Raw genomic sequence first — 14,367 nt, 5'->3', positions numbered from 1 at the left:
CATAGGTATGCCGTAGTTAGAGCTGTTGGTTCAACACTCTGACATTTGGCCCTATCCATGTGGAATTTGCACAATCTCCCTGTGAGAACACACTTTTTTCATAAATTGATAGGTGTATTGGTTACTATTGCAACTACCCCTTGTGTAGGTGGGGTGGGTGGAGGATTGGGTGGAATTAATGAGGCATCTCATTATCAAGAATTAAGTGGGGGGGAATAGCACTGAGATTGCTCTGAGGACCTCACTGACTTGCTCAACTGAATGGTCTCCTATGAAATTTTAAAAGTACCAGATCGTGCCATTTTCAATTATTTGAAAATTTATATTTAAGTTCAACTAACCAAGTTTATTCATTGATCAAATATTAATTTTAGACGGCACCTAAAAGTTAAGATTATGTACTTCATCGTGAGTGTGTCAGCTTCATGATAAAAATTGTGATGGACTGAAATAAATAAGGAGAACTAACTTTGTTGCTATACATTAGAAATAAGAATTTTGACTGAAAGCTCTGATCATCTGTAATGTCACAAAATTCTACAAAAATAATTTAAAGACATTGTTTTTTTAAAATGTGCCCAACACTTTTTTCAAAATTGCACCATTTGTTATCACTTCATGAGAACATATTATGTGAAGTATTTCATGGAATTTACCTCCATTGGCCAATAAATTTTCTTGAGCTTTATCTTTGGAATCCTCCATGATGTCTGCTGTGTACTGTGCCAGCTTCTTCACAATGCTTAAACAAAAATTAACAGAAACATCTCTAAATAAATAACTGCAAATACGATTAACAGGATTTGAATCAATGAAACCATCGATCTCCGATGGAACTTAAGTGCAAATAAAAACAGCTGTAATTTATCTGATGTGCTAACTTCAAAATAGACTCGATAAGATTATTTTTTTGGGGGGGGGGTCCTTTGTTTTCCTTAACAATGCTCCTCACTTATTCCCATTCACCAGCCCAAGGGGAAAAGAGGTCAAAGCAGTTGGTGCAGGACTCTTAGCCAAATACTAGGGTACAAAGACTAAAGTCATACTTGGGGAATTTAAATATTATTAATAAAGCATCAGAAAAGGACCAAAACATTTACAAAACTATATTAAAAAAGAAGAAAATTATGGTCATTTGCTAAGTGTCTCTTCATGTTCTCAGATTACTTTTTTTTCCCCATTCCACAAATTATACTTTATAATAATATTTATATATTAATTTTCCATATGCAGTATCCTTGTGGCCTTACTGATCATCGGCAGTTGGACAGGACAGCTTAATCTTGTGTCAAGAGAGAAGACAAGATTTAAAAAAAGAACTGATCCACTCAGAAGAAATCTGCAGCAAACAAGAAGTAGTGAAAGGACAGTATTTTACAAAGTGCTGATGACAGAAAATATTTCCCCCCCCGCACACAATAGGTGATGAACACATCTGGAATTCTCTGCCTCCCTCCCCTCTCCTCCCCTCCAAAGAAAAGCCTACTGAGATTCAGTCTGTTGATAATTTCAAAAATTAGACTGATGAATTTCATAAATCAAGGTTATTATGGTTTTTAAACCAAAGCATGGAGGTAGAGTTATAATGCAGCTCATTTCTGATCTAATTAAATAGACGATAAGAGCGAAGGGACTAGTCTATTCCTGTTAAACCACGGGCTGGGCCAGAACATGCACCCATTGCCAGACATCCAAGGTGTACAAGACTATTCTGCATTTTCCCATTAAGTCAGTTTGTTCTAATTAAAATACTCTGATCATTCCTGTAAATGGTGGATAATTTAGGCCACATTAAGATCTGAATACATAATCATGTGTCACCATCCCGTCTTTGCATCAGAGGAACACACTTTACAGTAGGTTGTTAAATCACATCAAATCATTGTTCCCATTCTTTTAATTTAGTGCTCTCCATCTCCATACATTATCCGATTTTATTGCCACAGGCCACAGTCCTCATTATCTAATCTAGAGAGATATTTGCTACCTTCCTTATTCTGGACCACTGAAAAGTGCAGCTTCATTCAGTATTACTGACATGGAAATGTCTACAATAACCATGAGCACTGATAGAATGAGGGTGTTGCTTTTTTCCTATGTTTGATTAAAATAAAAATGCAATCTCCTCATTATGTTCCCATATCTTGCAATAAAATGTAATAATCTCAAAATATAGATATTTAATTATTTTAATTAATAGGAAGAACTTTATGAAACTTGGGGCCCCAGGAACACAGGATGCTGCAAAAAGTGGCTGCAAACTCAGCCAAGTCCATCAGGAACTTGAACCTCTTGCCTGTACCCTAATCATAAAGATAAACATTTCCAGGACCACCAAAATATTTGCACTTTTGAAACAGCAGTTATTTTCATGCAATAATTGCAACAGTAAATATTATCTTGTAGCGGCAGCTACACTGCTCCTGCAATAACACACGCAGCCAGACGGGTTGAGCTCAGTGAGCAGACTGTTTTATTGCAGACTGCTGGGCTGCACTTATACTCCCAGCCCGGACCTGGCTGAGAACCACGCTGGAGGGTGCTGACGTCATCCGGGCATCATGTGATCCCCAAGCGCGGGTTTTTGAGCTCCGAACTGGAAGGAAGGGAAACCCCCGCTGGTGCCAATTTGGCTGGCTGCCCCGCGGTGTGGCTTACAAGCAGGGCTGGTTCGCCTGCCTTGTGGTGAGCTGCCACACAGCCGTCCCAGAACCGGCGCCAATGTCCTTTTTTGTTGGGCGGCCTCGCTTCTTGGGCTGGGCAACGACTATGGGCTCGGTGGGATCGAGGTTCGCTGGCTTCAGCTGTGCATGGTAAACAGCTCATGCCTGCCGCCCAAATCCAGCGTGAACATTGAGTCGGAATGCTGTATAACCCTGTACAGCCCCTCGTACGGTTGCTGCAGAGGTGCCACAGTCAGGCCCCGCCGAACGAAAATGAACTCCACAGAAAGCAGCTCGCCAGGAACATGAGTTGGGTGGGTGCCATGCCTGGGCAGGGGTGGGGGTTTGAAGGAGTCCAAGCGTGCCCTGAGGTGAGGAAGTAGTTCATGCGGCGACCACTGGGGATTGTGAGGTGCATTGACGAACTCACCAGGTAGTGCCAGCGGTGCACCGTAGACCAGCTCAGCTGATGACGCCTGCAGATCTTCCTTGGGAGTGGAGCGGATGCCCAGGAGCACCCAAGTCAGTTCGCCCATCCAGTTGCGACCGGTGAGGCAGGCCATGAGTGCCGACTTAAGATGGCAGTGCAGACATTCGACTTGGCCTGTGGGTGGTAGGCCGTGGTGCAGTGTGGCTGTATCCCCAACCTGTTGGCGAGCTGTCCCCAGAGCGCAGATGTGAACTGGGCACTCCGATCGCTAGTGAGGTGAGCCGGGACGCTGAACCGGGTGACCCAACCATGCAACAAGGCTCGGGAGCAGGAGTCGGTGGAGGCATCTGGCATCGGGATCACCTCAGGCCAGCGAGTGGTGCAGTCCACCACTGTAAACAGGTAAAGGTTGCCCCGGGAAATGGGTAAGGACCTGACGATGTCCACGTTAATGTGGCTGAACCATTCCCGGACGTGCTCGAACTCCTGTATGGGCACCCTGGTGTGCCTCTGCACCTTGGATGTCTGGCAATGGGTACATGTTCTGGCCCAGCCCATGATCTGCTTCCACAGCCCATGCCATACGAACCATTCTGCCACCATCTGGACCATGGACCTGATGGATGGATGTGAAAGGTCGTGGATGTGACGGAAGACGTGCCTGCACCACTGCTGTGGAACCACTGGCTGCAGGGTGCCCAAGGAGATATCGCACAGGATGGTGCCTTCGCCGCTCGGAGTCGGGAGGTCTCGGAACCGCAGATGGCGATCTTGAAGGCCCTCGTCTCCTCATCAGCTTCCTGGTCCCGGGCGAGCTGGTCAAAGTTGAGGCCGGGTGTCGGCGCACAGATGGCTGGTCGCAAGAGTGCATCGGCAACCACATTGTCCTTCCCCGCCATGTGCTGAATGTCAGTGGTAAACTCCGACATGAAGGAGAGGTGATGCTGCTGGCGGGCTGACCAGGGATCCTTTGCCATTGCGAGTGCCTTGGTGAGAGGTTTGTGGTCAGTGAAGATGGTAAAAGTCCTCCCCTCCAAAAAATAGCAGAAATGCTGCACCGCCAGGTACATGCCCAGTAACTCGCGGTCGAAGGCATTATACTTGCGTTCCGGTGGGCAGAGCAGGCAGCTGAAGAATGCCAGTGGCTTCCAATGTCCATTCGCCTGCTGCTCCAGGACAGCACCGATGGCTGTGGCAGAGGCATTGACAGAGAGTGCCATATGCAGATCGGTGTGCGGGTGGGCGAGCATGGTGGTCTTCACAAGGCCATTCTTGATGGCCTCGAATGCGGTGCAGGCTTCTGGGTTCCAAGCAAGCGTCTTGTGCTTGGCTGCGATAGGGGCAAACAGTGGGTGCATGATGCGCGCAGCTCCCGGGGTGAAGCGGTTGTGAAAGTTGACCATACCCGCAAACTCCTGCAGCCCCTTGAGGCTGTTCAGGCGTGGGAACTCCCTGATAGCTGCAACCTTTGCAGCGGCAGTCGTGGCTTCTTTGGCCGTGATGGTATGGCCCAAGAACCGCAAGGACTCTTTCCCGAACTGGCACTTGACCGGGTTGATGATAAGGCCGAAGTCGGGCAGCCAGGAGAAAAGGGCACGTAGGTGGGCCTTGTGTTGCACCAGGTCCTTGCTGGTGACAAGGATGTCATCCAAATAAATAAAGACAAAATCCAAGTCCCTGCCCATCGAGTCCATGAGGCGCTGGAAGGTCTGAGCAGCATTCTTAAGCCCGAATGGCATGTGCAGGAATTCAAACAGGCCAAAGGGGGTGATGATGGCTGTCTTGGGTATTTCCTTAGGGTGCACTGGGATCTGGTGATATCCATGCACTAGGTCAACCTTGGAGAAGACCCTCGCAATGTGCAGGTTGGCCGTAAAGTCCTGGATGTGAGGGATGGGGTAACGGTCAGGAATGGTTGCCTCGTTAAGCCATCGATAGTCTCCGCAGGGATGCCAGCCGCTGGAGGCTTTCAGGACTAGGTGGAGTGGTGAGGCCCATGGGCTGTCGGACACAAATGATCCCCAGATCCAATAGGTGCGGAAACTCCTCCTTCGCTACCTGGAGCTTGTCAGGCTGTGTCCTTGGCCAGCCACTGCAGCCATTAACGGCGACCAGCCTGGTCATTTCCCTGCGACGAGCAGGGCTGATGACACTTCTGAGCCTTGGCTCCCCAGCGCTGGTGGTAGAAGCAGAGGCCTGAAGCGGATGCTGTGGCCTTGGTTATGCTCTTGGGGGCCCCTGCAGGGGCTGGGTGTTCTACCACAGCACTAGGGGTGGGCTTGGCGTGGTCGTGCCCGTGCCTCATGACCTGCTGAACCACTGAGCCTTCCAAGAATCATGTGAGCCATAGCTCTTGGGCCTTCTGGGTGACCTTCCTCGGGTCAGTGAAGCTCTCCTGAACCAGCAGCAGCCGGATGTCCCGGGGCATATGTTCAAGGAAGATGTGCTCAAAAAGTGGGCAGTTGGTGTGCTCACCCATGAGTGCAAGCATCTTGTCGATCAGTTCCACTAGGGTCCTGTTCCCCAAGGGTGTCGAATTGCAGCACCCGAGTGGCACGCTGGTGTCTGGATAGTCCGAGGGACCCGGTAAACACTCGCTCGATGGTCTTGTACTTGTCCTCAGATGGTGGGTGCTGAACAAGGTGCAGCATGTGTCTGGCGGTGGCCTGGTCCAGGGCAACGACCACATGGTAGAATTTGGTTGTGTCGGACGAAATCTGGCAGAGGTGAAAGTGGGCCTTCGCGTAGACGAACCAGGTGTCCGGCTCCTGAACCCAGAATTCAGGCAGTTTCACGGATATAGCGCTGACCCCAGGCTCGCTCATGATGGGTCAAAGACGTTTGAGGTCACCAATTGTAGCAGCAGCGACACTGCTCCTGCAATAACACATGCAACCAGATGGGTGGAGCTCAGTGAGCAGACTAGTTTATTGCAGGCTGCTGGGATGCACTTATACTCCCAGTCCGGACCTAGCTGAGAACAGCGCTGGAGAGCGCTGACATCATCCGGGCATCACGTGGTCCCCAAGTGCAGGTTTCTGAGCCCCGAGCTGGAAGGAAAGGAAACCCCCAATGGCACCAATTTGACTGGCTGCCCTGCCGCGTGGCTTACTAGCGGGTCCAGTTCGCCTGCCTTGTGGTGAGCACAATCTATCCTTTGATACCTAACATCTTTTCCGTCTTAGCATATTGTGGTTGTTTGATTTTTGCTATTTTAATTGATGTATCTTGTATACCTATTTAGGTGCAAGTAAGACTTTTAGTCCATCAATACTTAATTAAATGATAATAGATTCACGTTAACAGTGAAATTGTTATTCAGTGCAGTTAACAATGTGTGGTGTGGTCAAAATGTTCCAAAGACATATTTAACCCATGTTTGCAGTACACTTTGACATAAAAAGGCATTGGAGAGTAAAATTGCTTTCCCCTTTAATTGTTATTATTATCTGTTTATATTTTTCTCTGTTCTCTCACCTTGACTGCTGAACTGTGAATTGTTCTGAATTTCAACTTCAGGCCTTGCAGATCTCTGTTGCTCTGTGGTGGCAACAGTTTGGATAAATCTGCTTCAGCCAAGTTAAATCTGCATCGTTTAGAAAAGTTTCAGGTAGAATACCAATGGATGATTCAAATTCACTCTAACTCATTTGTGTACAGTAAATAATGTATGCTTTACCCTTCAACAAAGGTATCAAGTTTTCCTAGTTCATCGGAGAGGCCAACCAATGAATCCAATGTCCCCACCTAGAGGAAAAGGGAAACCATCAGGAAGCCAATGACTTCTAATCAAACTATTTGAAGCAATGAGAAGCTCAGCCTACATACAGCTAGAGTTATTTGAAAAATTTCAAATCAAGTATTTGATCTTAATAGTTAGCATTAAAAATAAGGCTACAAAAAGGCAATAACTTCCCTTGAGAGAATGAACTGTTTGATAAACTAGAGAAACAAGTTCAAAAGCAACTGGGATCTTGAGCAAAAAGAGAAGCTGGAGGGACTCAGAGGGCCAGGCAGCATCCACAGGGAGAAACTGGATCGTCAGTGTTTCGGATCGGGTCCAATCAAATGCAGACTTTAAAATGATGGCCGCTCATTTCTGCCTCATCTTCTGTGTCCCTCCACCTTTCTCTGCTGCGCTCAATAAAGTGTAATCTTATCACAATATCACCATATTTACAGCGAGAAAGAAATGCAGGTCCCACTACAGAAATTGTTTCCGACGGCTTGCGAGCAGAAAATGAAGTTACCTTGAGTTCTGGGATCGGGAATTTAAAATTATTCGATAAACTGGCTTTTTCGGTCACAGTGTTCATTCTCTCCCATATTTGTTGATTCGATTTGTCCACCGGAGCCGAAATTAGCCAGTACTCGCTCATATTGTCCTGTGGTGCGCAAACTTTTCGCTGCACCTGAGATGTCAAACAAATCAGAACTCTTCATGGGGACAATGAAAATCTCGAAGACATCAAACATCTACCTCAACACAAAATTAAATGTGTGGTTTTCAACTAGAACAGGGATACGGACTACGGATATAAACGGAACATATCTAACTAAAAGAAAAAGGAAAGCTAAATCAAAGATTGCCAGGTCAGTAATATTCCTATCTGACTCAGCCGTTTTCACCAATTTCATTGCAGTAATATCTAGTTAACGACCCCTACACCAAATCTACTGTACCTTATAAACGGTGGTAAATCACAATATAAAATGCGAAAAATAAACTATCACCGAAATGATACGATGTTTTAATTGACAAGATACATCTCATGTAAATGTATCTTGTCAATTAAATGTATCTAGCACAAGTAAAACTCATTATCGCATCAGAGTGGCACGACACAGTAACTTAGAAAACTCTATAAAACGTATCTTCTGTTCCTCATCAAAGGGAAAATCATATCGTTATGGAAACGAAATAAATAATATACTGTACTTTGGCGGTTGTAGCCGGCCAGATCACATCCACCTTTCACAATTCTTGTTCTTTATAAGAAATTTATACTTTTTTTCAATAATTAGTGTTTCAAAGCTTACTTACTCACTACTGACACACGAAAAAGAAGTTAGGTTGATGTAAACTCCTGCCACAAATCACCTGATGTATTGCATACAAATAAAAATTACTGAATTGTGAAATTAAAAAAAAAGTCATTCACATTACCTCAGAATTACTCGGTTTGGCAGTGCCGTAGGAATTATTTTTTAAAAAGAATCTTTGATCTCAAACTTGCAATTCGTTCCTCATTTCGGTCAATGAACTAAATTCACAACTTGGTTATGAATAAATAGCCTTTAGATGATCACTGAGCAACGAGCGCCCCTCGACTCTGCGCTCGCTTCCTACCTCGGCTCTCTGGAATCCCAGCACTTCGATACAGTTAAAGCAAGTGTGACAAGGTGAGCCCCGCTGTTCGACTCATGCGCAGAATCGGCTGCGCAGTACACTTGGCCGAGAAGCACGTCAACCACGCCCCCTTCTCGCCATTGGCGAGCACTTTCATATTAGCATAAAGCGGCTTCCTGTCGGCTGGGAAGGGTCGCTTGGTGACTGTGCGGACTGGGGGAAGAAGGCGGCGGGCACGAGGGCGTATGGGGGTAACGTTGGTGTGAATGTGCTAGCCTACGGCTGACGGGATGCAGGTGACCAGTGTCAACGACGTGAAGATCTACAACCTGAGTTATGGCAGGTCGCTGCCGGAGGTGCGTGCGCTGGAGGTGGTTGGCCTCACGCGTGGTTCGGCTCCCCCACGTGGGCTCCCACGACACCCCTTACCCCGGCTCCCCGCTGCTGCTCGCCGGCAACGCCTTCCCTGCCTTTCAGCTTCTCCCTATCCACACCATGGGCCTGTCTGATGCTGTGGAGTCAGTCCGCGGGGCTGCTCGGTGCCGGGGGGGGGGAAGAGTGTTGCGCACTGTGGATCCTCGGATCAATGGGTATTCACTGCGTATGGAAACAAATGCTGGAACTACACAGGAAAAACCTGTGGGACAGGACCCATCAACACTTGGGCAGGCAGGGATTAATCCAATGCAGTATAATTTTCGTGGCCTTGTCAGGGGAGATCTTGAATGACCAAGTAATTTTTTTTGTAAGATGACAACCTGTTTGATAGAGGCATTGAGTTTGATGAATGTCAATTAAGCCTTGGGAAACGCAGGAATCAGAAGCTGAACGTTACCTGCTGAATGGATAGGATAGGATATACGAACAGAGGCAGTGGTTTGGTAGATGCCAGATTACGATAATTGGTGTATTACCTTTACCATAGAGGACTGGTGAACCAGGCAGAGCTGAAATGTGAACAGAGGCAGATGCCAGATAAGATAATTGGTTTATTATCATATACATTGTACAATGTACAAATGTACTGAAATTCTTAGTTGCTGCAGCTGAACAGGTTAAAAAGACTACAATCATACATATAAATTGAATTTGAAATAATCAATAAATACAAAAGAGATAATATTCATAGTTGCCGTAGTGCAGTGGTTCTCAATTTTTTTTCTTTCCAGTGACATACCATAGGATGCAACAGGTGCTCTGTGGTTAGTAAGGGATTACTTGAGGTGATTTGCAAGTGGGGGGTTGGGTGGGGGGGGAGGGGGAAGGTTGAGAACCACTGCTCTAGGGCATGAAAAAAGTGACCGCAACAGTGCAGACAATTCTTTTGTGGTGTCACAGCAGACTGGTTAGTATGGTAAGGGTCAGTTCATGAGTCTGATAGCTGTTGGATGTAGAGATGCTGGTCTTCAGACTTTGTACCTTTCTGGAAAGAGGTTGTGACAAGAGTGGTCTTTTATGATGTTGGCTGTCTTCTTGAAGCAGTGCCTTGTTTAGATGTTTTCAATAGATGGGAGGTCAGAGACTGATGGGCCTGGCTATGCTTGTTATCTTCTGGAGCCTTATGTGCTCCTGACATTTGAAATGCCAGACTGATGCATCCAGTCATTATACTTCCCAGAGTGCACCTGAAGAAATTTGATATTGTTTGACAAAGGGAGAAAGAGTCAAGAAGGTAGCTGATATTATTGATTTTTTTTTTTAAAAAAAGCTCAAATTATAGGCCCGTCGTCCTAATGTCCATAGTGAGTAAGCTATGAAAAGGTGTTCTAAAAGATTGGAAATGCAAGTATTTGGCTAGATAGGACTGATTAGGAATAGTCAATGTGGCTTGTATGTGGTATATGTCATGTTTAACACATTTTTTAAGTTTTTCAGAGTTTACCAGGAAAGTTGATGAAGGAAAGGCTATGGATGTTGTCTACATGGTCTTTAATAAGCCCTTTCACAAGATCCTGCATGATGTTCTTGGTGAGGTAGTAAATTGGATTAGATATTGGCTTTATGGGAGAAGCCAGAGAGTGATAGTAGATGATTGCCTCTTGACTAGAGGACTGTGACTAATGATGTTCTTCAAGTATCGGTGCTTGGTCCACTATTGTTTGCCATCTGTATGATGATAATGTGGTAAATTCGATCAGCAAGTTTGCAGATGACACAAAGTTTGAAGATGTGGATAGTGAGGAAGGTTTTCAAAGTTTGCAGAGGGATCTGGACCAGCTGGAAATATGGGTTGCAAAATAGTAGATGGAATTTAATGCCGACAAATGTAGCGTATTGCACTTTGGAACCAAGCTAGGACATCTACTGTAAATGGTAGAGCATGGAGGAGTGTAGTAGAACAGGGATCTGGCGATACAGATACACAATTCCCTGAAAGTGGCATCATCAGTAGATGGGGTAGTAAAGAGAGCTTTTGGCACATTGACCTTCATAAATCAAAGTATAGGAGTTGGAATGTTATTGTGAAGCTGTTTAAGACTTTGAGGTCAAATATGGAGAATTGTGCAGTTTTAGTCACCTACCTGCAGAAAAAATATTGATAACCATAACCATATAACCATTTACGGCGCGGAAACAGGCCATGTCGGCCTTTCGAGTCCGTACCGGTTGACCAGGTAGAATGTAAAAAAAGAACCTACTTCCTTATGAAACCTAAAACACCTGAACAGGAAAGAAAGTTTTTGTAGACAAGACCTAATTAAGATGACAAGGTTTGTGGTATGTTAAAATGTTTCTTGGCCAACATTTTGCAGAATTTTGATAACTGCAGAAGATTGAAAGAATGCAAGAAAATTTACAAGAATGTTGGCAGGACTTGAAGAGTTGAGTTATTGGGAAAGGTTGAATAAATTTGGACTTTATTCCTAAAGGAGTGCATAGAATACGAGGAGATTTGATAGAAATATTCAAAGTTATGAGGGCTGCAGATGGAGTAAATAAAGGCAGGATTTTTCCACTGAGGTTGGGTGAGTCGAGAACAAGAGGACATGGGTTAAGGGGAACATTAGGAAGGACTTCAGTGGGGGTGTGGAACGAGTTTTCAACTGAACTGGTAAATGCAGGTTCAATTTTGATTTTTTTTAAATATGCAGGCTGGAGTGGGTGATCTGAAGACAAAAGTGGCCATCGTGGAGTCTGTTGTGAATGGTGGCATAGAGACAATATGGGACTGATAGGGCATCGGTGGTGATGGGGGGGGGGGGGTTGGAGGAGAGAGAGAGAGTGAAAGAGGGAGAGTCCAGTGGGGACATAGTGTGGAATTTTTTTTTCTTTCTTTGGCTTGGCTTCGCGGACGAAGATTTATGGAGGGGGTAAAAAAGTCCACGTCAGCTGCAGGCTCGTTTGTGGCTGACCAGTCCGATGCGGGACAGGCAGACACGATTGCAGCGGTTGCAAGGGAAAATTGGTTGGTTGGGGTTGGGTGTTGGGTTTTTCCTCCTTTGCCTTTTGTCAGTGAGGTGGGCTCTGCGGTCTTCTTCAAAGGAGGCTGCTGCCCGCCAAACTGTGAGGCGCCAAGATGCACGGTTTGAGGCGTTATCAGCCCACTGGCGGTGGTCAATGTGGCAGGCACCAAGAGATTTCTTTAGGCAGTCCTTATACCTTTTCTTTGGTGCACCTCTGTCACGGTGGCCAGTGGAGAGCTCGCCATATAATACGATCTTGGGAAGGCGATGGTCCTCCATTCTGGAGACGTGACCCATCCAGCGCAGCTGGATCTTCAGCAGCGTGGACTCGATGCTGTCGACCTCTGCCATCTCGAGTACCTCGACGTTAGGGGTGTGAGCGCTCCAATGGATGTTGAGGATGGAGCGGAGACAACGCTGGTGGAAGCGTTCTAGGAGCCGTAGGTGGTGCCGGTAGAGGACCCATGATTCGGAGCCGAACAGGAGTGTGGGTATGACAACGGCTCTGTATACGCTTATCTTTGTGAGGTTTTTCAGTTGGTTGTTTTTCCAGACTCTTTTGTGTAGTCTTCCAAAGGTGCTATTTGCCTTGGCGAGTCTGTTGTCTATCTCATTGTCGATCCTTGCATCTGATGAAATGGTGCAGCCGAGATAGGTAAACTGGTTGACCGTTTTGAGTTTTGTGTGCCCGATGGAGATGTGGGGTGGCTGGTAGTCATGGTGGGGAGCTGGCTGATGGAGGACCTCAGTTTTCTTCAGGCTGACTTCCAGGCCAAACATTTTGGCAGTTTCCGCAAAGCAGGACGTCAAGCGCTGAAGAGCTGGCTCTGAATGGGCAACTAAAGCGGCATCATCTGCAAAGAGTAGTTCACGGACAAGTTTCTCTTGTGTCTTGGTGTGAGCTTGCAGGCGCCTCAGATTGAAGAGACTGCCATCCGTGCGGTACCGGATGTAAACAGCGTCTTCATTGTTGGGGTCTTTCATGGCTTGGTTCAGCATCATGCTGAAGAAGATTGAAAAGAGGGTTGGTGCGAGAACACAGCCTTGCTTCACGCCATTGTTAATGGAGAAGGGTTCAGAGAGCTCATTGCTGTATCTGACCCGACCTTGTTGGTTTTCGTGCAGTTGGATAATCATGTTGAGGAACTTTGGGGGACATCCGATGCGCTCTAGTATTTGCCAAAGCCCTTTCCTGCTCACGGTGTCGAAGGCTTTGGTGAGGTCAACAAAGGTGATGTAGAGTCCTTTGTTTTGTTCTCTGCACTTTTCTTGGAGCTGTCTGAGGGCAAAGACCATGTCAGTGGTTCCTCTGTTTGCGCGAAAGCTGCACTGTGATTCTGGGAGAATATTCTCAGCGACACTAGGTATTATTCTATTTAGTAGAATCCTAGCGAAGATTTTGCCTGCAATGGAGAGCAACGTGATTCCCCTGTAGTTTGAGCAGTCTGATTTCTCGCCTTTGTTTTTGTACAGGGTGATGATGGTGGCATCACGAAGATCCTGAGGCAGTTTACCTTGGTCCCAACAAAGCTTGAAAAACTCATGCAGTTTGGCATGCAGAGTTTTGCCGCCAGCCTTCCAGACTTCTGGGGGGATTCCATCCATACCTGCTGCTTTGCCACTTTTCAGTTGTTCGATTGCCTTATATGTCTCATCCAGGGTGGGAACCTCATCCAGCTCTAGCCTTAGGGGCTGTTGAGGGAGCTGGAGCAGGGCGGAATCTTGGACTGAGCGGTTGGTACTGAAAAGAGATTGGAAGTGTTCTGACCATCGGTTGAGGATGGAGATCTTGTCGCTGAGGAGGACTTTGCCGTCTGAGCTGCGCAGCGGGCTTTGGACTTGGGGTGAGGGGCCGTACACAGCCTTTAGAGCCTCGTAGAAACCCCTGAAGTCGCCAATGTCCGCGCTGAGCTGTGTTCGTTTGGCGAGGCTAGTCCACCACTCATTTTGGATCTCCCGGAGTTTGCGCTGAAGATGGCTGCATGCGCGATGGAAGGCTTGTTTCTTCTCTGGACAGGACGGCTTTGTAAGGTGAGCCTGGTGGGCAGCTCGCTTCTTTGCCAGCAGCTCCTGGATTTCCTGGCTGTTTTCGTCAAACCAGTCCTTGTTTTTCCTGGAGGAGAAGCCCAGTACCTCTTCAGTGGATTGCAGTATGGTAGCCTTCAACTGATCCCAGAGGGTTTCAGGGGACGGGTCCGTGAGGCGGGTTGCAACGTCGAGCTTTGCTTTGAGGTTTGCCTGGAAGTTTCCTCTCGCTTCGTCTGACTGCAGTTTTCCAACATTGAACCTCTTTCTGGGGGCTTTATTGTTCCTGGGCTTTGGCTTGAAGTGAAGGTTGAGCTTGCAGCGAACCAGCCGGTGGTCAGTGTGGCATTCCGCGCTAGGCATGACCCTGGTGTGGAGCACATCTTGTTTGTCACTTTCTCGCACCAGGATGTAGTCCAGGAGGTGCCAGTGTTTGGATCGGGGATGCATCCAGGTGGTCTTAAGGCTGTCCCTCTGCTGAAAAAGGGTGTTTGT

At 46.8% G+C, this 14,367-nt stretch overlaps 2 protein-coding genes across 6 annotated transcripts in view; one reads left to right on the top strand and one right to left on the bottom strand.

Annotated features, from left to right (window-relative positions):
- The window catches only part of LOC138736574 (V-type proton ATPase subunit C 1-B-like), a 53,128-nt gene extending 44,606 nt beyond the window's left edge, over window positions 1-8,522 (bottom strand). For 2 of the 5 annotated variants that reach the window (XR_011340405.1, XM_069886299.1), the window contains exons 1-4: window positions 8,261-8,521; window positions 7,344-7,505; window positions 6,773-6,840; window positions 657-742 (exon numbers count right to left, since the gene is read on the bottom strand). Coding sequence is in view for 4 of the 5 variants with exons in the window: in XM_069886299.1 (XP_069742400.1) it covers window positions 657-742; window positions 6,773-6,840; window positions 7,344-7,472 (283 nt within the window). In the remaining variant the exon portion in view is untranslated. Of the gene's footprint in view, window positions 1-656; window positions 743-6,772; window positions 6,841-7,343; window positions 7,506-8,260 lie in introns of all 5 variants that reach the window. The other 3 variants (XM_069886298.1, XM_069886296.1, XM_069886297.1) reach the window with 3 other exon arrangements.
- An 81-nt stretch (window positions 8,523-8,603) lies between these two features.
- Window positions 8,604-14,367, top strand: part of nol10 (nucleolar protein 10) — a 102,509-nt gene continuing 96,745 nt past the window's right edge. Inside the window, exon 1 of the mRNA XM_069886294.1 lies at window positions 8,604-8,799. Within this exon, the coding sequence (XP_069742395.1) occupies window positions 8,734-8,799 (66 nt within the window). The 5' untranslated portion in view covers window positions 8,604-8,733. The remainder of the gene's footprint in view (window positions 8,800-14,367) is intronic.

This window comes from Narcine bancroftii, chromosome 6 (genome assembly GCF_036971445.1).
Source record: "Narcine bancroftii isolate sNarBan1 chromosome 6, sNarBan1.hap1, whole genome shotgun sequence".
NCBI lineage: Eukaryota > Metazoa > Chordata > Chondrichthyes > Torpediniformes > Narcinidae > Narcine > Narcine bancroftii.
Note: the sequence above shows the minus strand (reverse complement) of the source record. Positions and strands in the feature narration are given on the sequence as shown.